At 40.1% G+C, this 27,977-nt stretch overlaps 1 protein-coding gene across 1 annotated transcript; it reads left to right on the top strand.

Annotated features, from left to right (window-relative positions):
* Positions 1-872: 872 nt before the first annotated feature.
* On the top strand, positions 873-27,683 carry SUZ12 (SUZ12 polycomb repressive complex 2 subunit). Its single transcript, XM_082067033.1, has 16 exons — positions 873-1,334; positions 4,106-4,152; positions 4,244-4,308; positions 10,175-10,243; positions 12,577-12,626; positions 13,727-13,812; positions 15,205-15,436; positions 16,052-16,154; positions 16,715-16,820; positions 18,326-18,503; positions 20,707-20,798; positions 21,243-21,386; positions 22,122-22,279; positions 22,664-22,862; positions 23,395-23,474; positions 23,807-27,683. The coding sequence occupies exons 1-16, from the start codon at positions 1,022-1,024 to the stop codon at positions 24,150-24,152; spliced, it is 2,268 nt and encodes a 755-aa protein (XP_081923159.1). The 5' UTR covers positions 873-1,021; the 3' UTR covers positions 24,153-27,683.
* Positions 27,684-27,977: the final 294 nt, after the last annotated feature.

Below are 27,977 nucleotides of genomic sequence, written 5' to 3'. Positions count from 1 at the left end.
ACACCAGAAGGGCCACTGGGAGGTCCCCTGGTATCAGTCCGAGGGCCTGTCCTGAAGGGCTGATTCCAAACGTGTCCCCAGCCACACAGGGAAGCTGCCCGGGCTCTGGAACTTGTACTTGCCCCAGTACTCCTTGGGTCCTCATCTGGCAAAGAAAGGCGGGAATAAAATCAGAGAGAAACGTTTGACATCAGACTTGGAGTCTCCCTGCACCTATGGGTGATTTCTTCTGCCATCATCTGAGGCAACTTCATGGTTAATTACGGTTAAAGCTACAGGTACCAGCAGGACCTCGTGTCCGACCCAGTATAACCGCTTTTACCACAAAACCGATACCGATTCATATGCAAGCTTCTATTTGGAATAATTTGCCTCTGAATGACCGAGCTCCTTCGGGCAGCAGAGCAGCCCCTCAGCGCCGTCGCCGGGCAGGGGGCACCTTCCCTCAGGCGAGAGAGCACCTGAGCGGCCGTGGAGGCGCCGGGACGTGCCGCGGGAAGGCGCACCGAAAGCGCGGAGCTGCGGGCAGCCCAGCGGAGCGGGCAGACCGCGGAGGAGCCGTGCGGAGGGAGGACCGGGGGAACCGGGGCCGGGGCAGCGGCGCCCCCGGGTCGGTGAGGGGCGGCCCGCTCTACCCAGCATGCCCCGCGCCGCAGGGCGAGCGGCCCTTTCCCGCGAATTCAGTTCAAAGGCGGGGGAGGGGAGAAGCGCCAAGCGGCGGAGCGCACCGACCAACCAAACTCTTCCAGAACCATCCGTGCGTCACGCAGGGGTGGGCCCGGCGCGGGCCAATCAGACGGTGCGGCGCCATCTTCGGAGCCAATGGGCGAGTGGGGGAGGCGGGCGCGTCGTGGTCGTCGGGTTCGGCTGGTCGTAGCGCTGAGGAGAGCGGAGCGGAGGAGACTTAGAGGAGTTGGAGCTCGGCGCTTCCCCTCCCCCCTCCTTACCCCACCCGCCCCAGCTGCCCCCTCCCTCCCCGCTCGGTCTCCGTCCTGCCGGGGCCCTCTCGGGGGCCAGGCCCATGGCTCCTCAGAAGCACGGTGGAGGCGCGGGGCCCAGCTCGGGCTCCGCTGGCGGCGCCGCCGGAGGAGGAGGAGGAGGTGGCGGCGGAGGCGGTGGCGGCGGGGGGTTCGGGGGCTCCGCCGCGGCGGCGACTCCGGGCGGTAAATCCGGCGGTGCCGCAGGCGGCGGCGGCGGCGGAGGAAGCGGTTACTCGGGCGGTTCCTCGGCCTCCTCGGCGGCGGCGGCAGCGGCGGCGGCGCTGCCCCCCGTGAAGAAGCCGAAGATGGAGCAGATCCAGGCCGACCACGAGCTCTTTCTTCAGGCCTTCGAGAGTGAGTACCGGGCCGGGGGAGGAAGTGGGGGCCCGGGCCGGCGGGACCGGCCGGGGCCGCCGCAGAAAGGGCGGGAGGAGGAGGAGGGGAGGGCTGTGGAGAGTAGGGGCTTCCGGGGGTAAACACGGCCGGGGGAGGGAAGGAGCCGTGACCGAAGGAGAGCGGGGCTGGGGGGGCCCGGCGGGGCTGGGGCGGAAGCGCGGGGCTCGGGGCCGGTGGAGCGGCGGCCGGGGCCCGGCGGGCGGGGGTGTGTGGCTGCGCCAGCCGATGAACTTGGTTTCTCAGTCACAGTTCCCATCAGGCTTTCGGGGTGGCTGGTTCCCTTCCCTCCTCTCAACCCTTGGAGGCACCGGGGAGTTGAGGACGAGGCGGCTCTCGCCTCTTTGGCGACTGCCTTTGCAGCCCCTTCCAGGGGCAGGATGGGATTAAGACTTCACTGTATTTGGGTTTTCTTTGTCTGGCAATAATTGTCCCTTAGTTGAGATTTCATATTGGAAACCGACCTTTGCGACCCCCGCATCGCCCTGTGGCCGTTCCAGAGAGGAGGAGAGACCCTTGTATGTGCCAGAATAAAGTTTATGGAAATTTGTTTAAAAGGCAGAGTGTAGCAATGAACTTGGATTGTAGAAAAAAAAAATTCTGTGCATTTGCTAGGATTAAAGGAAATTTTTGATGCCCTACTAAATACACAGTGTGGTTCTGGGATTGGTGCTGTCACTGGTCGCACTCGCTGTAGGTAGTGACAGTGTTTGAGAAAGTGTTGGAGTTTTTGGTGGTGTCTCAAATGCTTGGCAATGCGGAGTCCTTTGAACCTTAGCCTTGTTAACAAAGCTCTATGTTCAATAAATACTATGCTGCAAACAGGTCAAGTGGCAAATGAGTTTTAAGAGGTTTGTTCGGTGTTGGTGTCTGAGATGGGGAAAAAAAATTCTCTTGCCCACGTCTCAGTCTGTCAGACGAGGGACGGACACATCAGGTGGGGATCAGGACTCAGTCACAGCATAAATGTGTCATAGTGCATTAACTTCCTAGTCTGAATATTATGGGAAAACTCCAATAAGTAAATACTGGATTAAAAAAAATCTAACACATGTAGGATTGAATCGCGTTCTTCCTGAATGTTTTTGTCCCTTTTCAAGGTCATATGCTGGAAAAAGATAAAGCTTTATTTTGAGCTTTTGCTGAGTAATATGGACTTGTGAAACGTGTGTCTGTCTGCAGGTTGAGAAGTGTGTTTCAGAAATTTTTTACTTGGGAAAACTGATGTTGAAGCAGTGGTGTGCAGTCTTTAAATTAAATTACATCCCTGTGAATGTCATTTAATGTTTTCATACATTTCTAAATTATAATCTTGTTCTTTTTTTTGAGACTATGGAACTTTGATGTTTCTTAAAAGCTGCGAATACTCTGTTTTCAATTTCTAGCAAAGGGCATCTTTCTTCATTTCTTTCTTTGCTATCTTTTATCTTGATTTGAAAAATACAAATTTTATTATGATAATTTGCATGGAACAAAATTTTACTGGTTTTCGTCAAGCTTCTAAAAGGAAATACTGGGATCATTTTAAGGTTTCCTTCTCTATTAACAGATTCTTTGGGGTCTTACATTCATAAGTGTAGAAGTAAGGCTGAATCATATCTTTAAAAAGAGATAAGGGATATAAAATGCTTTCCATTTTTACTTCTAGTCACAGAGTTCTCTAAATTTCAATAAGGTGTCCGGCTATTTGAAATAAATTTTTTGCAGTCATGTGAAAATAAAGTTTTATATTTCTTAAAATAGATGATTGTTTCTGTGTGTGGGAAATGGAGGCAGCATTAGCAGCCTTAGCATGGGTATCAAGGCATTCTCGATTCTCTTTTGCTTTCCACTTAATATGTTTTATCAAGTAATTTCCTGGTTTCTTGCTGGTGTTACCTAGTGGAATGGCTTTTATTTCTGTTTTAAAAGCGTGTATTTATTTCAGTTTAGACTGGAATTTTTGTTAGATATAACCTGATCCAGACAAAACCTTTTTTGTCTCAATAAGCTGAAGGTCATCTTTTCTGTAGGTGAGTCTTGCTCTTTTTGAACTTGGGTTTTTACTCTTATTTCAAATTATGCCACCCTTTCACGTCGGCATTGCACATGGCTGTGTTACCCTACCTCTGTTTGCGCTTTGAAACAGTACCTGCTTTACTAGAATCAACATTTTCCTGATCCTATGGATGTAAAAGGTTTTGGACATGATTTCCCAAGCTTAGAATGATCTGTAATGTGTCATAGTCAACTGACGGCCCATGTTCTTGTTTTGGTACCTTGCGAGAGTGACCTTGGTACTTTCCAAAAGGATAAAACAATCAGATACCAAATTGTCCAACTATGTAAATTTAGTATAATATTTTCGTGTCTTACCAGATGTGGTCATTAACCTAATGAAGAAAACTTACCTGTTTGATAATAGGTTGTAATATGTTGATTTTTTTTTTTCCTGCCCTTTTATGGTATAAAGTTTGCTCTTGCTTTCCACAAAATATATTTCTTACAGTCATAGTTGAGTTGTGACTGCTGATTTATGGAGGTTAAACAATAAGTTATTTTGTGTTATACAGCAGGTGGAGTAACCTTTGACTTGTTAATTTGGAATTATTTGGGCATTGTGATGCTTCACGTAGTCAATGACTTTTGTGATAATTGTTTTAAAAAATTAAAATGCTAAATTAGATATTTTTTATCATTATAAGGTTGTCTTTCTGAAGGTATATTGTATGACATATGTTTCTTTTTCTTAGAACCAACACAGATATACAGATTTCTACGTACCCGGAATCTAATAGCAGTGAGTAATTGCTCTTTATAACTCCTTTACTTCAGACTTGTAGGAAATGTTAATTAAAGCATAACCTTTTTTTGTTTTTTTTTTCCTGCAGCCAATATTTTTGCACAGAACTCTAACTTACATGTCCCACAGAAACTCCCGAACAAATATCAAAAGGTAAAATTGTTTTTTGCAATGTAATCCTAGAATGTTAAGCAATAAGCAGAAGTCCAGAAAACAGTGAAGGGTGACATCCTCTTTTCATGAAGTGTGTAAAAGGTGACCTTTTCTTTTTGAGGAGCTTAAAAACCACATACATAATTTTACAGTTGATTTCTGAGACCGAACAACTTTTCTGCAATGTTAAAGTTGTGTGTGACTCTGTGGTAGTGACTTCTGTTGATACTGGGGGTACTCAAATGTGGATAATTATGTGCAGAATCTGAGCTAATTCTCCACGTTTGTTTTCTATTTGGGGGGAGAACGTCTTAAACAAAACTGTGTAACATCTGAACTTTTGTAATCAATGGTGCTTGATCATAATCATACAAAGCATTTTGTTTTAAACCGTAACGCAACTGTTTATTAAAAAAAAAATCCAAGGCAAGGCCCCCCCCTAAATATTGGTTTTGTTATTTAGTCTGGGAAGGATCCAGTAATAATTTCTGTATCTATTGTAAAAGATGGAAAAATAAGATTAGTTAATAGTATTTTACAAAAAATCCAGCAAATGCTTTAAAAAGGTTGCTTTGAACCGAATACATCTGAGAAGTGGGCTTCAGTATTGACACTGCAAAACAGTAGCTTCCATCGTTCGAGGTGCTACAGCTGCATGTCAGTAGACTTTAAAACATATAAATACTGCAGAGTGAAAAGTGCAGTGTACATTATTTATTAGCAGAATCGCAAGGTCCTTTCAGTTACTTCCTCCCTCACTGAAAATCATTTGTTACACGTTGGATTTTTTTTGTAGCCTGAACACTTATTATTTTAAAATAATATTTTAACACTAAAGTCCTTATTGCTTGGAAACAGTTGCTGTGGGACTGAAATACTTAATCACGAATGCATAAGGAATACCAATAAAATCTGATTCTACAGATAATTCTAATGTAAACTGTATTTGTATCTAAGGAAGGTAATATTTGAATGATTTGTTGAGCAACAAAATTGCATGGTTTTATTTAAATTAAAAAGCTATATTGGGCATTCTTGGATCTCTTGGATGTTGTTTAATGTTCTTGCCAATAGCTTTGACACTACAACAAAACTTTTTCTTAAAACTGAATTTGTAACACACAACTTCACGTATTTAGGACAGGTAATGATCAGATTTTTTTTAAACTTGAATTTGCTGCTTTCTTTTCCTTATAAAAGTTACCAAAGTGCATTGTTCGCCTATTTTAAAATAGGGCAGAGCCAGATTTTAAGAAACAATATTCAGCCTTGGTGGTTTTCTTTTGTTTTTTTCAACTAGAATTGTCGCAGCAGGAAGTTCTTGTTTATAACTTAATTTAAGTTATAGCTGATTGAATGTGCATGTTCTTTTACCTGCATCTGTTGCTTTGGATATCTGCTGTAGTTGCTGGCAAACAAGAAATGGTACTTTACATGGACATTGTGTTGTCCCCTGTTCCAAATTCCAATTCAAATTCAGCTGCACAAGCGATGCTTAGTTTCTCTTTGAAACTCTGAATTTTTTTTTGCTAGTTCATTTAACACTTTGTTTTAAATCCGTGATTTTAGGTAGTGTTCTAATAGCAGATTAATAGCCATTTCACTGACTGGTTTTCTGACAGTACTGACTTATTGAAATCATGCTGGTAATTAGGTCTAGGAAGATCAAGTAATACCTTCTGGTATATTTTCTTTATAAAAATACAATAATGCAACAGAAGTGAGCTGGCATAATTGAGGGGAGGGAAAATACAAAACAAAGCCACCCAGAAAATAATTGCAAAGTGGTGTGTTCTCCCCTGGGCCCCTCCTCCCACCTTTCCATGCCCTGCCAATATTCTGCTCCTTCTCTTTCAGCCTGGTTAAGCCCACAAAAGTTACAGTTTAAAGGTAGTTTGGACTATTTAGATATAGTGGCAAAACAGTCTCACCTGGGCTTCCAGCCGAGGTTCGCGGGGTTGTTGTTTGCTGATCTGTGCTGGTAAACACTTGCAAATGTGCACAAGGCCTTAATCGCCATTCTTCATTCAGTAGAAATGGTTAAGGTATGTGGTCCTGCTGTTATGGTGAAAAAGAGGCTTTAAAAGCATAAAAAATATCTTAACTAGAATAGGAGGTTTTCCTGAAGCTTATATTAGGAAAAATTTGTATCCCTAGCTCCAGTATAGTAAAAGTGTTAGTATAGTTCTCTTTGTGTCTTTTGGAACTGCATCATTATTAGCCTGCTTATGTGGACCATGACTGTACATGTATATTTATTTATTCACCTAGAACTTCCTAATTCTGAATTTTTAAATGGCCGATGATTGTCACTTCAGTAAACCGTATCATATTTAAAATATAAAGAAGTTATCTCCAAACCTTGTAGAACTTACGTATCACAAGAGTAATTATAGCTCCACATGTTTTATCTCTAGCTCTACGGTAGTCTGAGAAAAATGCCAGACAGATTTGTCACTTGGAGGTAGGGAAGTAAAACTGTATTTTTACCACAAAAATTTCCATTGTTGTTGGTCTGTATGTTTAATAGTGAGATAGTGTTTATAAAGACCAGGATGCTTAGAGTATAGAGAAGTGTTGATAGGGAATAAGTTAATGGACACATGTCAGCTTGGGCTAAAAAATATTGATGTTACTGCTTCTCTTTGGAGATGTGATGTACTTGGGTCCAGTGATCCCTGACAGAGAACTGAAATAGGATTTCTGCCTGTGGGTTTGTCTTCAGGTGTCAGTAGATGGTTAGACCAAACAATGACATGGGAAAGAAGTTACTAACTATTAATAGAAGTGGTTTCCCATACAGTATTTGGATGAAGAATTAAAAAAAAAAAAAAGATTGGCATAGTAATAGCATGCTATGACATGACTTTCGACATGCTGTTAATTATTACTGTGCTTGACCGGAATAAGAGTGGCTGGAGAAAGTGCAAGATGCCACAGCATCCTCACAGCTAAACTGAGGGAGTGCGGTCTGGATGAGCGGGTAGTGAGGTGACTGCGAACTGGCTGAAGGGAAGAAGCCAGAAAGTCGTGGTCAATGGGGCAAGGTCCAGTTGAGGCCTGTATCCAGTGCAGTGCCTCAGGGGGCAGTGCTGGGGCCGGTATTATTCAATATATTCATCAATTATTTCAACGAGGGAATAGAGTGTGCTATGAGCGAGTTTGCTGATGACACCAAGCTGGGAGGAGTGGCTGAACACCAGAAGGCTGTGCTGCCATCCAGAGACCTGGACAGGCTGGAGAGTTGGGCAGGGAAAAAATTAATGAAATAGACCAAGGGCAAGTGTAGAGTCTTGCATCTGGGTAGGAACAACCCCAGGTTCCAGCATAAGTTGGGGAATGACCTATTAGAGAGCAGCGTAGGGGAAAGGGACCTGGGGGTCCTGGGGACAGCAGGGTGACCACGAGCCAGCACTGGGCCCTTGTGGCCAGGAAGGCCAATGGTACCTGGGGTGGATTAAAAGGGAGGTGGTCAGTAGGTCAGAGAGGTTCTCCTGCCCCTCTGCTCTGCCCTGGGGAGACCACACCTGGAATATTGTGTCCAGCTGTGGCCCCTCAGTTCCAGCAGGACAGGGAACTGCTGGAGAGAGTCCAGCGCAGGGCAACAAAGATGCTGAAGGGAGTGGAGCATCTCCCGTGTGAGGAAAGGCTGAGGGAGCTGGGGCTCTGGAGCTGGACAAGAGGAGACTGAGGGGTGACCTCATTCATGTTCACAGATATATGAAGGGTGAGTGTCAGAAGTATGGAGCCAGGTGTCACCAGTGATAGGACAAGGGGTAATGGGTTCAAATTGGAACAAACACAAGAGGTTCCACTTCAATTTTAGAAGAAACTTCTCAGTGAGGGTGACAGAGCACTGGACCAGGCTGCCCAGGGAGGTTGTGGAGTCTCCTTCTCTGCAGACATTCCAACCCGCCTGGACACCTTCCTGTGTAACCTCATCTGGGTGTTCCTGCTCCATGGGGGGATTGCACTGGATGAGCTTTCCAGGTCCCTTCCAGTCCCTGACATTCTGGGATTCTGCTGTCTTGAAAATCCTGGGTGTTACAGATAGTTATTACAAAACTTAGGTTTGTCTGTTATGCATGAGGATGTGGTAACATAAAAATACTCATTCAGTTTAAAGGAATTTCTGTATTTTTTTAAATGTTCTTACAAGTTAGCTTCAAAGGCAACAATTTTGATTTAACGGCGGTTTTTGGTACCTATTCTTAGTTTTTCTGCAAGATTTTAAGAGGACTCTTGTAGCTAACCTCAGTGTGACAGTAGGAAAGGTTGTGTCATTGTCTTTCTGTATCAGTAATGCTCACAAATATTAAATACAAGCTGTGGCAGGTAGTGTATTTTATGAATGATTGTTAAACTTTCCCCCATTCCTGAAACATGTTTGTCTCAGCTGGTTTCTGGCTCATATTGTGATCATGACATAACTTTGCTGTAGAGCTGGTTTAGGCAATTCTTTAGTCTGAAGAAAGCTGCCTAAAGATACGTGTGCTACTTGCTGTTGTGCAGGACAGTGGCTGATTTGGATGAGCTTGGGGACTCTTTCACCTTAGAATCTGAAACTTTCAACAAATTCCTCTCCTCTTAACACCTCTTGCTTTAAAGCTGAGCATTGTAATGTTCATTTTAATAATCCCACATTTCAGTGCAGGTGAGTCGGTTCTTGAATCTGTTATCTGTGTGAACCTTAGGCTGAGTAGAGCTTTGAATCAGGGATTGCTTACTCCAAAAATTGATGAGAAATTCTCTTTCTCCTTGTTATCTGTCAGCAGCCCTGTATTTGTGTGGTGGTTCTTGCCCAGTGTTACTGTTGAGCCACCGTGTGATTTGTAATGGAATCATTCAGATGCATCACATCCCAAATGTAGACAACGTATGGCATCAGTGTTTCTTCAGTCAGGTTATTTCCATAGACAATGCTTCCCACATCCCTAGAACATGTCGTCATTGTTCCTCCCACAAGAAATCCAGTATTTGGCAACAGCCTATATTCTTATTTCATTTTTCTAAGGAAGGACACCCTTCCTCATCTTGCATTGTCACTCGAATCTAGTGCAGTTTTGTTGGCATCTAGATCCAGGCATTAATTTTCCTTTAAAGGAGGACTATTATGGACACTATTGAATAACTTCTATTTGAGTGAACTTTATTTAGCAATGAACATTAAATTGTATGTATGGTAGAGCAGACTGAACATATGAGCATGAACAGACTGATGTCAGAATTACACAGAGTAGTGATTTGAAGTGATTATTCTCCGTGACATTGTTGTCATTGCTCGTTGTCATCCCCCCGTTTCCTGGGAGTGTGCTCTAGAAGAAGCAGAATTCATTGTTCTTTGTGTCTATTTAACATAACTTTGTGGAGAAAGTAAGGGGTTTTGCGATTATGGTTTTAACTGTTTTGTCAGATAAGGTTTTAAGTGTATTTCATTATTATGATGAGGAATAATATAGTAATGGCTGAAAAGTTTGCTTGTAAGTTCCTAATAAGTGTGTCGTTAAAGTGGAAACATTTTCTTTGACCAAAGTTCAACATGTACATTGCAAGTTTTGAATGAGGTGCTGTTAAATGACACTTCTTAGGAGCAATAAGATTATTTCTGAAAGCTCTGGTTTTAATTCTTTGTATTATTTTGATACTGCCTGAGAAGCTGTGCTGCTGTTGTGTCCTTATAACACGGTTCTGCTACTAGGCCTAAAATGGGATAGAAATGGTGCTTTCTGGATGGAAGGGTAAAATTGTGTATATAAATAGGTTTAGATTAAAAACTGACTCAAAATTTAGACTGAATAAATGTTCTTGTTATATCTTATGGGAATAGTGGCTGTGTGAACCTGTTCTTTCTGCTTTTTCTTCACAGGAAAACATTCAAAGTAGATGACATGTTATCAAAAGTAGAGAAAATGAAGGGAGAACAAGAATCTCACAGGTACTGTCCTGCATATATATTTGTGTATGTATGAATTAGCACACTTGTGTCAGTAACTAATCCGTGTGTGCTGGAATTTTTTTTTTAAAAAAAGGCAGATTTGGGGAGAATACCATGAAGTTACACTATTTGGGGTTTATAGGGTCATATACTTGCTATATTTAACCTTATGTTAATAGTATTTAAAAGATCTTACCCATCTCAAGCCATGATAGGGTAACTAGTTATAAAATGTTTTCATTAAAGGCTATAAAACTTAACAGTTTTCCCTTCTAATTTTCTTATGAGAAATATTACTTGGTCTGACCACACATATACCTCATGGTGAACCTTTGCATAGTTCTGTCTGAAAATCAGTGCTCTCTAAAAAATATATAATTTCAAGTCTTAATTCCATATGAAATTGTCATTTGGAGGGCAGCTTACTCTGTGAATTCTAATTGTGAAATAGTAATTACCTTTCTAATAGTGTACCTATTGGTTTTATCATGTTATTTTTTTGTTTTTCCACATTATTTATGTAACGCACTTAAGTGTTGGATAAATCTCGTATTTTATCAGATCGTACTACTCTGCCTCAGAAAAAAATACTAAACTCTTGCTGAATTTGCCATGTTGTATTTGGCAAAAGTCAAAGTTGCGCAGAGATGTGGAACTTGGGGGTGATGCGTTTCAGTTCATTTTCATCCTCGTCTGTCTTTGTAATGATGGCAAAAAGAAGGAACAGTGAATACGCCTGGTCGGGTGTTTCTTGACGTAATTCCTAGTGTTGAAATGATATGAAAAGCCTATTCATGGAGAAGTGATGTAGCATACAATGTGTTTGTGATACGTGATGACCATAATTATTTTATTTAAAAAATTAGATTCTTTCTGTATGAATTAAACACATACACTTTTTATGAAAGTATATATGATGGAAATTAACCGATCCACTGTAAGACTCCAGAATAATTTTATTCTCATCTACACAATTCAGTCAGAGATCCATTTTAGTCCTGCAGGTTGGCTTCACGGTCTTTTTTGACAGAAAAACAATAGATAATTTGCCAAAACCCTTGTATTTAATGTACTGAATAGATAAAGAAATGCAAAGCATTCTGGAATTTTTAAAACAGAACTGGACATTTCAAAGACTAATATAAGTTGCTGGAACATGCGAAGACCTGTTGAGATGGTTTTTTGTGGTGTTTGCTTGGCTTTTAATCAGCTGGTCCTTTTCCGTAGCATTTGCAAATAATCAGATGACTTCACAGGCAACCATGCTAGAGACAATTTAGTCTGAAACAAATGTATAAATTTCGAGTTCTAAGAGGTTTTATAGGTTTACTCTATGTTATTTTTCTTCGTTATCTTCTACTGCATGTATTGTGGATACTTGCTAGGTAAATAGTCTTTTTTTAAGGACAAGGATCGTGTTGAAATAGTCAGAATATTGATTTGTGTGTTGGTTTTTGTGCTTTCAATATAAAAAAAATGCACTTTAGTCTAGAATTGGTCTGGGAAAGCAACACGAATGAATGATGCAAGGTGGTATAGATGGAGGCTTTTGAATGCTCGAGCTGTTGGGCACTTTCCCTCATCAGCTCAGTGCTCTCGGGAGTGTTTGTGTTTAAAAATAGGCGTTGAATGTCAGGTTGTATCTTCCTGAGAAGTCACTGAAGGTGCTCAAAATTGTATCTGCTGTTCTAGTGTAGCAGATGGCATTTTGTTCAATACTACATACTTCAGAAATACTGAGTGGTTTCGAGACCCATTTTAGTCTAGGTTAACGAATACTTGCTTTAAGCCGAAATGTATTCTGAATTTAACAATTTGAAATAAAATGGGTCTACAGTCAGCAGAATAGGCCATAAGCTGCAGTGCTGTGAAACAAAAGAGATGCACTTACTATCTTGATTGCCCATGTTTTGTGTGATACGGACTTGATGTGATTCATAATCTTTATTTCTAAGGCTGCACCTTCCCCATTGTAAAGACTCTGCTTATCAAACTTAAAATACTTATTAAAGAAAACCCAACATGGTACCAAGTGCATGGTTCAGGGTGAAGTTCTAGAACATTTCCACCACAACCCATCTCTGCTGGTGGTTGCTGGGAAATGTGTTTGCCTGTGAATGCAAGGTCTCCCCTCTTCAGAGAATGCTCTGCTACCGGACTGCTTAAACCACTACTTTTCTCTTTTTAGTGTATCAAGTCATAGAACACAGAGAGAAGAATCAGTCTGTAAATAGAAAATGAAAACTGTCTTGAATGTCAGTGAATGGAGCGGAGTGGCTGCTGTGAGAGGAAAAGACTTAGTTTTTCTAACATTTCCTTTTTTTTCTGTTTAGCTTGTCTGCTCATTTGCAACTTACGTTTACTGGGTTCTTCCATAAAAATGGTACGTTTGTTAATTCATTCATTATACTGTTAATTTGTATAGCACCTTTGAATTTCAAATATTCTATTCACAGATCTATATTAGCATTTTGAATCTCTGCTGTTTGTATGCAAGTGAAGGCACATGGGTTCTGTTGTCTTTACATCTGATGAGCATAACGAAGTATTTCAATGAATATCAGATTCTTCACAGAATCACAGAGTGTCAGGGGTTGAAGGGCCCTGGAAAGCTCATCCAGTGCAATCCCCCCATGGAGCAGGAACACCCAGATGAGGTTACACAGGAAGGTGTCCAGGCGGGTTGGAATGTCTGCAGAGGAGGAGACTCCACAACCCCCCTGGGCAGCCTGGTCCAGGCTTTGCCACCCTCACTGAGAGGAAGTGGCCCAGGTGGCCAGCCCCTCCTTCCATGATCCATAAACTCTCCTCTTCCCTTTGAGCATACCCAGCATACCCATGTCTTTTTGACATGGACTAAGGTGAAGCCATTGTGCTTTTTAACTTAAGCCCGTAATGATATTTGTAAGATCTTAAACCAACAAACATAACTTCCTATAGATTCATTCCATTTGGGCTTGTCATTCTTTTTCAGAATTTTTTTGACAAGCTTTTTTAGCCAGACATCTAAACATGTTTTAAATTTCTATTGTTTTTCCATATGAGGGCATATTTCCAGTTTAATATAAATTCACATGAATAAAGGTTCTCTTACTATGCAGTAAGAGAGCATCTGCATCTGAAGTTTTGATGCAAGCTAAATTCTTGGTTTGCAAGCTATAAAGGAGGAAAGATACAGGATATAATTACACTCTTCTGTTATTAGTGTATTCTGACTTTCCTTAAATCTACCTGCATCCCTTCTCTCTGCTATAAAAATGTTTTGGCAGTGCCCAAGGTAGCAAGTTTACTGCTTTTTAATCTGCTAGTATTAGAACAGGTGGGATGTGCTCTCAGGTGGGAACCTGCAGTAAGTTTGGGCAAGATTGAAACTTACAATTTGACTCAAGGTGTTTGTGCTGTGGTTAAAAAGTGATTCCGGGTGGATTTACACCATTGAATAGATCTTCACTTTTTCAGAATTTAAAATATTTTTCTGTTTAGATAAGCCATCACAAAACTCAGAGAATGAACAAAATTCTGTAACCTTGGAAGTCCTGCTTGTGAAGGTTTGCCACAAGAAACGAAAGGTAAGAATTATTTGACAAACTGTTAATATATGTTAAGGCAAAATGTTTACCAGCATCTGTTTAACATTGCCATACAAGTTAATGGTGAAACGATGCTTCTGTTGAGATTTAGTCTTGAAATTTGATCTATTGAAGTTGTTTTCTTTTGACTGGGTAAGGGTTTATTCAGAAGCATATATATGTGCGTGAATATATATATATATGGATTATGCTCTGCTTTTTGAGAAATAACTGGAAGTTTTTTAAAAAACATTCTGCTTTATGTGTGGAATTTAGCTTGCTTTTAAGGCAGATTCACTCCCTGTGAATTTCAGTCACCTCTATTTTTACTTCTGTTCTTGGTATCATGTCATTAAACTATTAATTTTGTTGTGATGTCCAGAGGCTTAAGTAAACCAGGTAATCACAAGATCATAGTCTATCTCTTTTAGAAATGAAAAGGAACAAGTTGTGATTGTTTCAAAATCCCCAGTCATCTGCCAAGTCTTGTCTCTTTCCTTGGTTTTTCTGTCTCTATATTTTTTTACATTAGCCATCTTGATTATTGCAGATTTTAGCTACTGTGAATCATAAACAATTTTGGTCTCTTTCTTTTTTGAAGCATCTTTGAATTTGCTTGCTATGTTAGCCATGCTTGTTTCACACTGCTTGGCAATCGATCTTCGCAGCCATGGGAATATGGGAGACTCAGTAACACATGCTGTAATTTTTAACCAAAAAGGGAAAGACTTGCAGTCAAGATTTTCCCCAAGAATGCCAAAGCTGTTTTAACATCTTTTTAAGAGTTAATATTGTTTCTAGCCAATTTTGTTATTTGCTATGGTATGGATAAGTATGGTGAAGGCAGGAGGTGCTGATGGTTATTCAAAATACTTTGCTGCAAGTTTCATACTTAGGCCATCTTGCCTTGTTTTTCCAATAGTGCACAGTGTTCAATGATCTGTTTGAGAGATAGTGAATAGAATAAATCGTAGGTAAGTGGTTCTTTATCGCCCAGATCGGGCAAAGTGCACTTTGTAATATTGGAAGGAGGAGATAGGAAGCCCTCAAAATATATACATGACCAAAATATTGAATTTCTTTAGGTAAACAGAATTAAATTAGTATTAATGACTGCTCTGTAATCTTTCGGAGTGCCTCATGTTAGTGTTAATTTAATCACTTAGAGAAAGATGGCTGCTGCCTGTAGTGGTTATAAAATGCCATTTTATTTACACTTTCAAATACTTGTTTTTACGTTTAAAACCTGGGATTGTTATTCCAGATTTTCTTATTTCCATCTGTTACAAGGCTTATTTTCAAAAAGAAGGCAGGACAAGTACACTTTATGTAAGTTTTAGCACTGAACATCTTTGCTCTGCATTCTGAAAACCTAACCTTGTTTTCCTGCAGGATGTCAGTTGTCCGATAAGACAGGTTCCTACCGGTAAAAAGCAGGTGCCTTTAAACCCCGACCTCAGCCAAATCAAACCAGGCAACTTCCCATCACTTGCGGTTTCCAGCAATGAGTTTGAACCAAGCAACAGCCACATGGTGAAGTCTTACTCGTTGTTATTCAGAGTAACTCGCCCAGGAAGAAGAGAGTTTAATGGACTGATCAATGGTGAAACTAATGAAAACATTGGTAACTTCAGTCTTTAAATATGCTTTTACAAGGGGCCATATGTAGTTGTCTTGGTCTGCAGCATAGGTTGTGTTCTGAGAAGGGCCTGTGTGAGGCAACGCTGAGGAGTGAGTAACGTGGTTGCTGTGACTCTCATTAAACCTCAAGCAGCAGCGGTCCCTGCTGACACAGCTGTGGGTGCTCTCGGCAAAATGACGTGACTAGTCAATAGAGAAAATGCCTTCATAACAATTTTCTATAAGCTATTTTCTTAATCTTGTCAGGACATTAGAAGTTACATAACAAATGTTACAACGTTGAAGAGTGCGTATAGAATGAGAAACTTCCTTGCTATTTTATAGCTGCCAGAGGAGGAAGGTCAAATCCCAAAGTCTTTGTGCTGACAGAGTAATATGACTAAACTATAACTATATGTGAGCATCTCTAAAATATGATTACTGTTAAGCTAAGTGCTCTTTCCATTGCTGTTGAGCTGTTCATTAAATACTGTGTCCTTTTCTGCTGTATGACACATCTGATATAATCAACAGCCAGTTATATTTTACGATTGCGTAGAAGCTGATCTTTTCAATTTGTGCTTATATTATAATTGAACACCATATTTCTTGTTTACAGATGTCAATGAGGAGCTTCCAGCTAGAAGAAAAAGAAACGCTTCAAACCGTGAAGATGGAGAAAAGACATTTGTAGCACAGATGACTGTATTTGATAAAAACAGGTAATATTATCCAATATAAATATTTTTTTCTGTTAATCACTAGGAGTTTGTTTAATATTAAACTTAAGTCTCTGTTTTCAGTTTAGGCTGTATTTGGCTGCATTTTGAGTTGGTAGTTACAATAAGAGCTTAGGCTTGTTGCCTTTTAAAAAAAAGAGTCTACAGGTCTCATAATGCACATTTTGTACTGAGACCAGTTCAGTGACATTGCAAATAATTCCCTTTTATGAAGTTTAGTATCATCCTGTTAATATGCATCAGTTTGTCTGGTCCTTGTCGTTTTTTTCACAGATGCAACTTCTGTGCTTCTCTTAAAGATCAGTGGCAACATAATTAACAAGTAAAACATCAGTGGCAGCATAATTAAAAAGTAAAACAAACAGTCTCTGAAATCTGCTTACTGCTTACATTCTGTTGACACTGAGTTGCCAAATAAATTTGCCTGCAAATCTTCCTTTAGCTTCATGGAAAGTTAATTACTGTGAAATGTATTCTACATTTTAATAGACAAACAATACAAATGAGCTTCTTTACTCATAGTCCATATTTTGTGTGGGCAGGCGCTTGCAGCTTCTGGATGGGGAATACGAAGTGGCCATGCAGGAAATGGAAGAGTGTCCCATTAGCAAGAAAAGAGCAACATGGGAAACAATACTTGATGGGAAGGTATGGATTGTTTCAGTAGCTGAAAGACCTCTCTTCACTTAAAATAATCTGGATGAAGGTGGGACACAAATCAAAGTTCAGTTGGTGGCTCTGAAAATGGACTAAATTGAACAGTGAATAGCACTTCTCTTTCAGGATGTGTGGACATGAGTTTTAGCTTAGCGCTCAGTTTAGGAAAGCTTTGGCCACACTAGATCGTTAATACGAGCAGGTGTTAACTACTGTAGGTATGGCAACTGTGTCTTTCAATGACTTCTTAATTTCTGTCCTATAAAATCAGGCAAATTAAATGGTATTGTAATAAATTCAAGTTGATCAAATCAAAAGGAACAAACTGCAGAAGCAGAATACTTTGGATAAACAAAGAGGAGCTCAGAGCTTCCACAGGTGTGATCTTACACACAGACATCAGGACAATGCTGAAATTCAGTGATGAAAGGAGGGGGGCTTGTCAGTGTAGGACAGTGTCATGCAAAGAGAAATTGTTATCAGTTGTGGCCAAGGAGAAGAATACAAAAATTCTAGATGGTTATGAGGTAATTGTGAATCAAAATGATTATATAATTATGAAAAAAGCAGAGATGATCCAAAGTACATAGCAGAAATATAGTTATAAGCTTTATTATCCCATTCAGCCTTTACCTGGAATACTGCTTCTAATTCTGTTGAACTACGTTAAAGAAATCAAAATAGAGAAAGCCAGGAACAGCGTATAGGAAGGTCATGGGATGAGATCCTACATGTAAATGTGCTTAAATTTATGTATAGATATATATGTAATTTGTTGAACTTTGTTAAACTGAGACAGGGATATAGTTGCTTTCTGTTGGTGGGTGAATGTGAGGGAGGTTTTTCATACTGAAGGTTCTACACAAAGAGAAGTAAAAACAGTCATGACCAATGTGCTTATCACCCAGATCTGGTATTGTCATTGGATTTCTGGTTTTGCAATAGCATTTCTGTAAACTAATGAGACCTGATTATAATAAAAAGCTTAAGATGGTTTTCTGTAATTTCATCGATAAATTTAGGTTATGGTACTTAATAATAGGGGTTTGAACTTGGGTCTCTTCTATTTCTTTATTGCTATTGTCTCAATAAGTGAGTTCAATATAAGAACATAGCCACAGGAGATTATCCCAGCAGACAGTGGTGCAGTTTTTAGAGCTCGTGTATGAATACACCGTACTGGACTGCAGAGTTACAAGTAGGTGTGAGCAGAAAGAAAAGCACTGGCAGCAGGCGGGTGGGTAGGTGCTGTTTGGTGTTTCACGAAGATCAGTGTGTGTCACAGTGGTTGCTCAGTAATGTGCACGAAACTGCATAGTCATATTTTCAGCTTTTTTTTAGTATATCTAAATGTGTATGCTAATGTTGAAAGCACAAGGACTTCAGAAGACTAAAAAAATAACATCTGTCCCCATTTTGTGAATATTTTCTCATGATTGTTTTTGTACACGGGAAGACACTAATTTTGCTGTTTTATTTTTTCATTCCTCCCCCAGAGACTGCCTCCATTTGAAACATTTTCTCAGGGACCTACACTTCAGTTTACTCTTCGCTGGACAGGAGACACAAATGATAAGTCTACAGCTCCTATAGCTAAGCCTCTTGCAACACGCAATTCTGAAAGCCTCCCACAAGAAAACAAGCCCAATTCTGTTAAACCGACTCAGACTATAGGTGAGTAAACTTTGGTGTTGCTGCTGAATAATCATCTGCTCAGCACTTCTTTGCCTCAGGGTTCCTGGCTCACTGGTACAACTGCTTCAGGTCATCTTAAGCATGAAAAGGCAAAAATGAATGGGCTTTTTGTATCCCACATCTTGTACATTTTTTAGGGTAGGTTTAGAAGCTAAAAATACCGAGGTCTTTGAAGTCAGAACAACATAGAAGTGACTATATACAATGCTCATAAATCCTGATGTGAAATAAGTCAGGGGAAATCTGTGAGTAGGACTTCCAAGACTGTCTGTTTCACTGTACTCAATTACTGTTCTGTAAGCATTGGGATTTATAGTATTAGTAAGTTCATTTTTTTACGCTTTGTGATAAAAATAGTTTTTAAATTTGTCTGTCAGATGATCTATTTAGCTCTTGGAAAACATAGCTGCTATTTTGAAATGTGACTGAAATGACAGTGTTTATATTCTTAAATACAAAATCGTGATTTAGTTCAGTTGCTTAATTGCGATTTTGTTAACAGACTACTCCTGTTGGGGAGACCCCTCTGGACATTCCTTGGCTCCTGATGGCGCCCAGTTCACATCAGAGTGATCAGTATTTCCAAGCTTGGAACTGGATTGGGACTTTGTAACTAAGGAAACTTCTCTGTCCCTCCTATAGAAATAATGACAGGAGTGCAGGGGTTCTGTCTCTGGGCTGTGTCACCAGGCAGTGGTCGTGAAGCGTTGCCTTGTTTGGACTTTTGGGGTTCACCTGTGGCAGCGCATTGGAGAATTTGTGCAGAATGGTATTTCAGGCTGATTTAGTGTCGGATACGTAACGGTGAGGTTTTGGAGCTGTAGTAGTGCTGGCAACAGAATGATTATTATGAAAAAAAATAGCGCTTTTCCAAATGTGCAGTTGTATTGCAGCACATGGTGGGAGACTTGGTGGGTCAACAATAGCTCATCTCTGGTGAGGCTTTCTAGGAGTGGCAATGGTTTTTGCTGCTTTTAGAACTTTAGGAAAGTTAGAGCAAGAAGCCACTGTCTAGAATGGATCCCTAATATCCCCAACTAACCCACTGACATCTTTGTCATCAGAAAGAGTACAAGAATATTTAAATAAGACTGATTCCTGTCTTCTGAATTTAATGTTTTACCTGAGCCAGGGATTACGGGCACTTAGGTTTCTTAAATCAGATAGATGGCTGACAACGCACACAAACATGAAGTAATTTCCAACTGCACTTTTGCTGTAGTTGTTCTGCTTTCTCTTTGCCTCCTCATACCAGGCCTCCTTGTATATTAGAGTTTCTTGGAGACCTATATTGTAATTTGTTAGGCAGATTTTATGCTTAGGATAGAACAAAAAAAGGCGGTATGTTGACTAACACTAGAAGGTGTGTCCTGTTTTACTGCATAATAAATACAGAGGCAGTAGGGACATGGCAAGGCTGCATTGCTAATGTACTGATGGACCCATTTTTTTTCTTGCATCAGAGAAGTATTCCAGTAAATTGGTAGAGTTACAGCAAGAGCCCTCTTCCTTTAAAATAGTCCAGCAGACTCTTCACACGGGAATATATTGTAGCACAATGTGCGCATCGTAGGGTATTTATAATGGTTGTGCTGATTTCAGTCTCTGAACACCAAGAAAGGACAAGAGTGGAAATAGTGGGAAACTTCTACCAGTTAGTGGTTCTGATAGTAAAAGATCTGGTGCATCTTTCCCAAGGGTGTATGAATTTGGTGTTGTCATTTTACTTTGGCTTGTTTCCCAAGGCAGACCAGTGGAATAAAGGCATCAAAGACTTTCTAAATGTGGCGGCTTAAGCTTTGCTGTAATTACAAACTGCTTAAAGTAACTGAGCCATGGAATTCTCATTTCTCTGATGTGGTGCAGGCTGAAGTGTCAGGCCTTCTCACTTTTTCATATGGAAAGAGGATGAAATTTCCCTTGTTCTCCAAAATATTAAATATAAGTGCTTCTTCTGAAAGATCTCCACATGTCAGTAGAGCTGAGACTTGGTTTGCCGTGTTTTTTTCAGTATTCAGAAGCAAGTAGGTGTCATTATTTGTTTTCTCCTGCTTAGATATATGGGGTTTCTTTTTAGTTGTGTGAAATAATCTTACTGAGAACTTCCAGACTGGGGTAGGAAACAGTGTCTGTTCACCAATTCTTCACCAAAGAATTGTGTGTCTATGCATGTTTTTTTCAGCTGTGAAAGAATCCTTGCCGACAGACCTTCAGACAAGAAAAGAGAGAGATGTTTTAAATGAACCTCGGCAAAAGTTGCGAATATTTTACCAGGTATTGAAAATAAACATTAGAGGTGAAAAAAAATAATATAGATGTTGCTTGGCATTAAAATGTTCACTTCTGCACTGAGTTGGGTTGAAATATCCATTTGCCTCTTTAGCGGGTGCCATAAGGGGTCTGAGATTCACAGATTAAGAGCTGTTCTGCGTATTTCTTCTTACAGGAAGCATTTTAGAAAACTGATCTTCCTGTGGACATGTCTAATGTTCAAAATACAAAGGACATCTCTTGTTAGGCGTCTGGAATGGGACAGGTGGTCTCCTGATGGGCTGGAAAAAAATATTGAAATCCCAATATTTCAGTACACTGAGCTAATGTTGCATTCCCGAGAACTTACTGGGGAGGTTTCCTGAAATAATGCCTAACTTCGGTTTGGGGTTGGGCGTTAGTGATCGCGTCCCATTTGATGCTAATGCTGTTCTTTGTTCGCCGCAGTTCCTGTACAACAACAACACGAGGCAGCAGACTGAAGCCCGGGACGACTTGCATTGCCCATGGTGCACGCTCAACTGTCGGAAACTCTATAGTTTACTCAAACACCTGAAACTTTGCCACAGCAGATTTATCTTTAATTATGTTGTAAGTAGTATTTTTTTAGTTTGGCACTATGAAATACAGTCTGTCACAGATAATTACATATGCAGGGGTTCTGCCTCTGGCCTGCTCAGTTGTAGGACTGTATCTACAGGTCAAATGCAGCTTCCTTTTAATAATAGGTGAATGTTACATTGGGAAAAAAAAATGCAGGGTTTTTTTTTCAGCTGTTGCTTTTGCATTCATCTATTCTTTTTATGTGATGTATAAAGCAATATAATCTACATTTGGTTGGAAGTTGCTTGAAGCTTTAGAAAGGCGGTAAATATTTAAAGACAGTATCATATTATGCTGATAATGACCTGTTCCTACCAAGCTGACCTTAAAGAGGAGTCTGTCCTATTTGTCTGAAGATAACGTAGTTCCCTATACCTGCTACCCTGCTCAGATTATTATTCCGGAACTTCACTCCTTAGATGGTTAGAAATGTTTTAATTTCTAGGGTGCCTGTTAGCGATCTTGTGCTGGTATTTTCCTTAATTTTATAATTAGTTCTGTTCAGAGTGATTTTGTGTAAAATAGTTCAGAGCAAGGAAACTTTGGTATAGTTTGTTTCTAGAAGTTAAAAATCATTTGGATGTTATAAAAGGCACTAGAGCTACATCAGGTTATTGACAGGGTAACGCTCAAGGTATTCAGAGTTGAAAAGATTACTCGTTTAAACCTCCTGATGTATTGTCATTACTGTTTGCTAAGTGTATGTGCAATTATCTGTTTCAGTATCATCCGAAAGGTGCTAGGATAGACGTATCTATCAACGAGTGCTACGATGGCTCCTACGCAGGAAATCCCCAGGATATCCACCGCCAGCCGGGATTCGCCTTCAGTCGCAACGGACCGGTCAAAAGAACTCCCATCACACACATACTTGTTTGCAGGTAGGGAGATGGAAAACAAACTGTGTCTTTATTTGTGTAATAAAGCATATGGACCGAATTTGGGAAATGGGAATTTGTAAATCTTAGGGTTAAATTCCACTATCATGAAAGTACAGCGGTTTATCAGTAAATAGAATGTTATCAAAGGATGATAATTTCACCTGTGATTTTTCTACATCTGTTTGTTTTTTTAACTGCTGCATCCTAAAACTTTTCTTCCCCACAAGGTGGAGTGGGGTGTTTATTTCACTGCTGGTGATTCAACTCCACCAGCATTTTGACAAGCTAGAGCTTAAAAGAATAGCTTTTTAAAAATCAATTACCCTTCCTAATATTTGCCTATTTGACATGATGGTTGAAAGCAGTTATTTTTCCTTCTGCTAGGCCAAAGCGCACGAAAGCAAGTATGTCTGAATTTCTGGAATCGGAGGACGGTGAGGTAGAACAGCAGCGAACATACAGCAGCGGGCACAATCGGCTCTATTTCCACAGCGACACGTGTTTACCTCTGCGTCCACAAGAAATGGAAGTAGATAGCGAGGATGAAAAGGACCCTGAATGGCTACGGGAGAAAACCATTACTGTAATTATTCCATTTATACAAAATTATTTTAAATGGATTGTGGTTTTTGAAAGCCGGTCTGCAGCTGTAGGGAATAAACAGGGCATATATTGTGAAAATGATGCCTTTACTTCAAGTAGGAAATTTTGTGATGCTGAGTTGCTAATGACAGAAGCTCATGGAATCAGAGTTTGTGATTTCAAGTATGTCTTCTGTTTCAAAGTCAGCTCAGTCCATGTGTGTCCTAACAAGTTTTCATTGTTGGCGGCTGGTTTTCTCCTTCAAAGAGGAGGTGCAGCTATCCCAGGAGTACATAGTGATGTGAATATGTAATATCGAAGTAATTTATCATCACAGGTCTCTACATGATAGGACTGTTTTCTGACCTTTTTGACTGCAGTGCCTGAATTTTTGGCAGTAATTATTTGCGCGATGTATAGGTTGCCTAAGTTTAATTGTAGGTGTGCTTTCGCTGCCTGTCAGCAGACACGCAGTTCTCATGTGTGTGTTTGTTTCTTCTCCTGCCCTTTCTCCCAATCCTTTATCTCTCCAGCAAATTGAAGAATTCTCTGATGTTAACGAAGGAGAGAAAGAAGTGATGAAATTATGGAATCTTCATGTTATGAAGCACGGGTATGTTACAACACTTAGCTTTGATAGAAGTAAATTCTGGTATAGATTTGGTTGACCACTTTGCATTGCAGTTCATTACATACTTTAAAATTCAGTTAGCTCAGTTGTTTAGGGAAGAATTGTTCACACGTAATTTGGTAACAAGCTTTTGACTGCTTGTTTATAACAAATGTTCTTGTACCTTGTAGCCCTATGGCTTTGAAAAGAAAAAACATTGCAATGTTGAGACTGTGTAATAGTTGGTCTGTGCAGTTCTATAAATAGTGTTGTAGAGTCTCTTTTTGTTTCTGAAAACATTCTACTTGCATAATGATGGCTTTCTAATTTGACAGGTTTATTGCTGACAATCAAATGAATCATGCCTGTATGCTGTTTGTTGAAAATTACGGACAAAAAATAATTAAGAAGAACTTGTGTCGAAACTTTATGCTCCATCTGGTCAGCATGCATGACTTTAACCTCATCAGCATCATGTCCATAGACAAAGCTGTTGCCAGGCTCCGAGAGATGCAGCAGAAGTTGGAGAAAGGAGAATCGGCCTCCCTGGCGGATGAGGAATCTTCTGAGGAACAAAGCGGGACAGCAAATGGATACAGTGAAAATAATACGAGAGAGAGGATTTCGGAAATGGAGAGCATCTCAGGTGTCACAAAACAGAGCAAGAAACAAAAGCTCTGAACTCTAAAGTCAGTTGCCATTCAACGGACAAGCATTGAAATGACGTTCTAGGGTGCATGAGTTCTATAAAGAATTACACACAAAAATACAGAGATTCCAAACAGGCACTGCTGGATGGAAATAAATGATTTCAACAAGGATATTGTTTTAACAGGGTTTCTCTTCAGTTAATTATGCAAGTACTACATGTATATCGGTTTTGGTGATGTAATGACAATATTCTAAGAGTTTGAGCATGAAGAGCAATATGAAAATCTTTTTGTAATTTTAGTCATTAGTGTTTTAAGAACTTTATGGAATTTACATAATTTAAGTATATGTAAAACCGTTTTTATATTAAGATTTTTGCATCTGTATCTGGCTGTTTTTCCTACCATGAAGTTGTGAAACCTTGGGGAAAGGGCACTGGGATACAGTTTCTGCTTTTCTTACTTAGAAATTCTCCAGTTAGCTTTTTGTGAAAATACCGTCTCACTATTTAAAGTTTAACCTTGATCCTTGTATTTGAAATCATTTATCAATTGATCATAAATTCCAATTTATTTTTAATTTTTTTACACTAAAATTATCAAAGTTGGCGAACGTAGCACTTCCTTTGTCTTGTGCCTGTTTGGAAAGATCTTGGCTTTTCACGTTATGGACACAGTGAAGTTCCCACCTTGGCTCTTTGAGGTTACCAGCAGTTTGGTTTGTCGTGGATAATTCTGATGTATCGATCACCCAGTGTACCATTTTAAACTTGAACATTAGCTCCTTTAATCTTTTTTCTTACACATTTACACAGCTACACAAACGATCTGATGTCAACCCCCTCTGGGCGGGGGTTCCGCATCGCTGTGCCGCGCTAAAGCCCAGGGGCTCTGGTCAGGACGTGGCCGTCGTGTCGCTCAGCTTCTCGGGAAGTTTCCGCCTGAGTCCGGACTGCGCTCCAGGCCCTGGGTTTAGCTTTGGCTTTCGAGATGCCACTCTTGAGGGAAAAATGCACTGTAAAATTGGACCAGAAAATGTGTTGCACTTCTTATGCAAGTATTCTGCGATGTATTGTATTCAATACAGATACTAAGATGCTGACTAAAGTATATTTGAGCAGTTTTGCACTGCTGTTAACACATTTTATGCATACGTTTACAGATTTTTTCCAATGGAAAGTGGTTTCACTACTGGTACAGTATCAGCACCGAAGGGTTTATTCCAGCAAGCACTGTGGTTGAGTGACATCACCTCAATTTTTTATTATCCTTAAAATATTGCATTTTTCATATTCTTTATTTATAAAGGAACAATGCTGCTGTAAATACAGGTATTTTTAATTTTTTATTTCATTCCATCACCATGAGATGCAGTTCCCTGTTTGTTTAAGGGGTATATAAGCTTTCTAATGGTGTCTTCAGAAATTTATAAAATGTAAATACTGATTTTGATGGTCCTTAAGATGTGTTTAACTGTGAGACTATTTAACTAATGGTGTGGATGTGATTTGTCATCCAGTATTAAGTTCTTAGTCACTGATTCTGTGTACAAAATAGGAAAGAGGGAACCTGCAGCTTTCATGACGAACTTGTTGAATTCGCCAGCTCTCTCGAGTTTTAGCAAACTGTAATTACGCCTCTGGATAGTACATCGAGCATTTCTCTCTGGCTTTAATTTGCTAAAGCTCTGCACATATGTAAAAAAATAGATTATTTTAGGGGAGAAGTAGTTCTAGAATTATTGCTTATGTCATTTCTTAAGCAGTTATGCTCTTAATGCTTAAAAGAAGGCTAGCATTGTTTGCACAAAAAGTTGGTGATCCCCCCAAAAATAGTAATGAAATTACTTCTGTCCAGTAAACTTTGTATGTCATGTCAATTTATAATAAAAGCTGAAAAAATCCCTTTGTTTTCTATTTATAAAGATGCCTTTTCTATATGTACCTTTGATAGATTTTGGAGATAATCCTGTAAGCCGGTTAAAATGAATTTGAATGGTACATAGATGTAAAAACAAAACCCCAGACAAAAACACCGAGCCAAATTCAGTTGTTTGAATGAACCGTTGTTTTTACATTAAATGTTTTATTTGAAATCTGCTTTTGTACATAAAGTTCAGTAATGAATCCAAAATCTGCCATGATGGTTTGTCCCGTTGTTTGTGCACGTGCAGAAGGGCCACGGGCAGCACCTGCTGTGAACCTGCTCTTTGCATGGCCCTTAAATCCTGGACGCAAGTTCTTCCTTTGCTGGATCGTTCCAAAGGTGCTTAAATTCTGGTCTTTTTATTGTATTGAAGGTGTTTCTGTGAGTTCCCAGGTTTTTAGCTGGATTATAAAAACTTTCTTCAGGGTAGAACTGAATACCTGAGATACGAGTTGTGTGTTACTGTTTAGAACTGTAACTTATAGAACTGAAAATGAAACTTATCTGTGGCAGTTACCAAAATAAGACCTACAAGGTTTTAACATGCAAGTGGTTAATGTTTCCAACAGATTTTACAAGATACTTTGTTTATTTGGAATGGAGTTTAAAATGGTGCTGCTTTGGAGTGCAGAGGATGGAAACTTCAGGTAGCACAGAACAAAACAAGGAATTGCAGGTGACTGGTGAACAGCAGACACTGAAAACCTTTTTCCACGTTAGTACAGATGTTAAAACACAGGATATAGCAGCTGGATTCTGTAAACACGAGTTCAGGCTGCGGGTGCCCATGGTGCTTTGTAAAACAGGCGAGGTTCTGCGCATCCAGCCTGGAACGTGCTCATGGCAGATTTTCATGATGTTTTGTATTTGGTGACTATCTTAACACGGTGGGTCTGTGAACCCTGAGTTGGAACCGAACATATGACTTGAATATTTAATTCAGTGCATTAAATGCTATATTCAAAATGGTTAGAAGAATTTAAATTGTTAACCTTAAGCAGATGTTGCTTTGTGTCTTCAATGCGGTCCTTGGGTTTCTGGGGCACGGGGTGAAGAGTCACTACCTGGAATGACGTAGTTGCAAATAATTTGAACTGTTCTGATTATATCAGTAATCGCCAAAACTAAACAACTCCCCTCAAACCGAACCAGCCACTTGATTTTACCTTTGCGAGGAGAATTTTGACAATATCGTTCAAAGTTGAGTATTTCTTAATTCACAGAGCAGTTTGGTGCCGTCACTGCCCAGCACTGGAATGAGGCTGTTCCTGCCGGACCAGGTCCTGGTTGTACTTCGATTGTCTGTCTGTCTGCCTTCTGTCAGTCTGGGATCTGCTGTTGGAGCTCATCAATTTGGGACTGATATGTGCTCCCCAGGAGAAAAACTCGGTATCTCCTCATGAAGAAGGTTCTTGATGCAAGTGGTGTGTTCATGGAAGCTCCTGTGCCAGCAGCCTTGGTTACTGGTGTCATGGTTTTCCTTAGAAGAGACCAAGGGCCTGGGCCAGGCTGTGGGTAAAACAGCCAGGGGAATAAAGTAAAACTGTTCACCATGGACTTTATTAGACGGGGATTAACTTCTGCTGCTTGCTCGGTCATGGAGGCCAAAAACTGATTCATGAGTTGCACCATTTAATGCAACTGTAAGGAGATGGGAACAGTAAAATGGAGATGGAACAGTAAAATAGAGATGAATTTGCTGTGATGGAATACTGAGGAAGGTACTTTGCTGATGCTTGAACTACTTTTGAACAAAAGAAGGAAAACTCATTTCTGCAGGAGATGTGGGTTAAGATCTGAAGTGAAGCTGCAAATGAAAGTAAGTGAGAAACTGGAAAAAAGAAATGTGGGAATTCTGAGGGACAGAAGGTAAAAATAATTTTAAAAAGGTGGGGGGAGAAGCTCTTAAAGACAACTTTAAGGGTATAGG

This window comes from Streptopelia decaocto, assembly GCF_964273445.1.
Source record: "Streptopelia decaocto genome assembly, chromosome: 16".
Taxonomy (NCBI): domain Eukaryota; kingdom Metazoa; phylum Chordata; class Aves; order Columbiformes; family Columbidae; genus Streptopelia; species Streptopelia decaocto.
This window is presented reverse-complemented; position numbering and strand designations above follow the sequence as displayed.

Excerpts from the sequence above, each read along its gene's own strand:
- SUZ12 (XM_082067033.1), top strand. The coding sequence starts at position 1,022 with ATGGCTCCTCAGAAGCACGGTGGAGGCGCGGGGCCCAGCTCGGGCTCC. Across the intron at positions 15,437-16,051 it reads TGAAACTAATGAAAACATTG|ATGTCAATGAGGAGCTTCCA; the intron begins GTAACTTCAGTC and ends TCTTGTTTACAG. Across the intron at positions 21,387-22,121 it reads GATTTATCTTTAATTATGTT|TATCATCCGAAAGGTGCTAG; the intron begins GTAAGTAGTATT and ends TATCTGTTTCAG.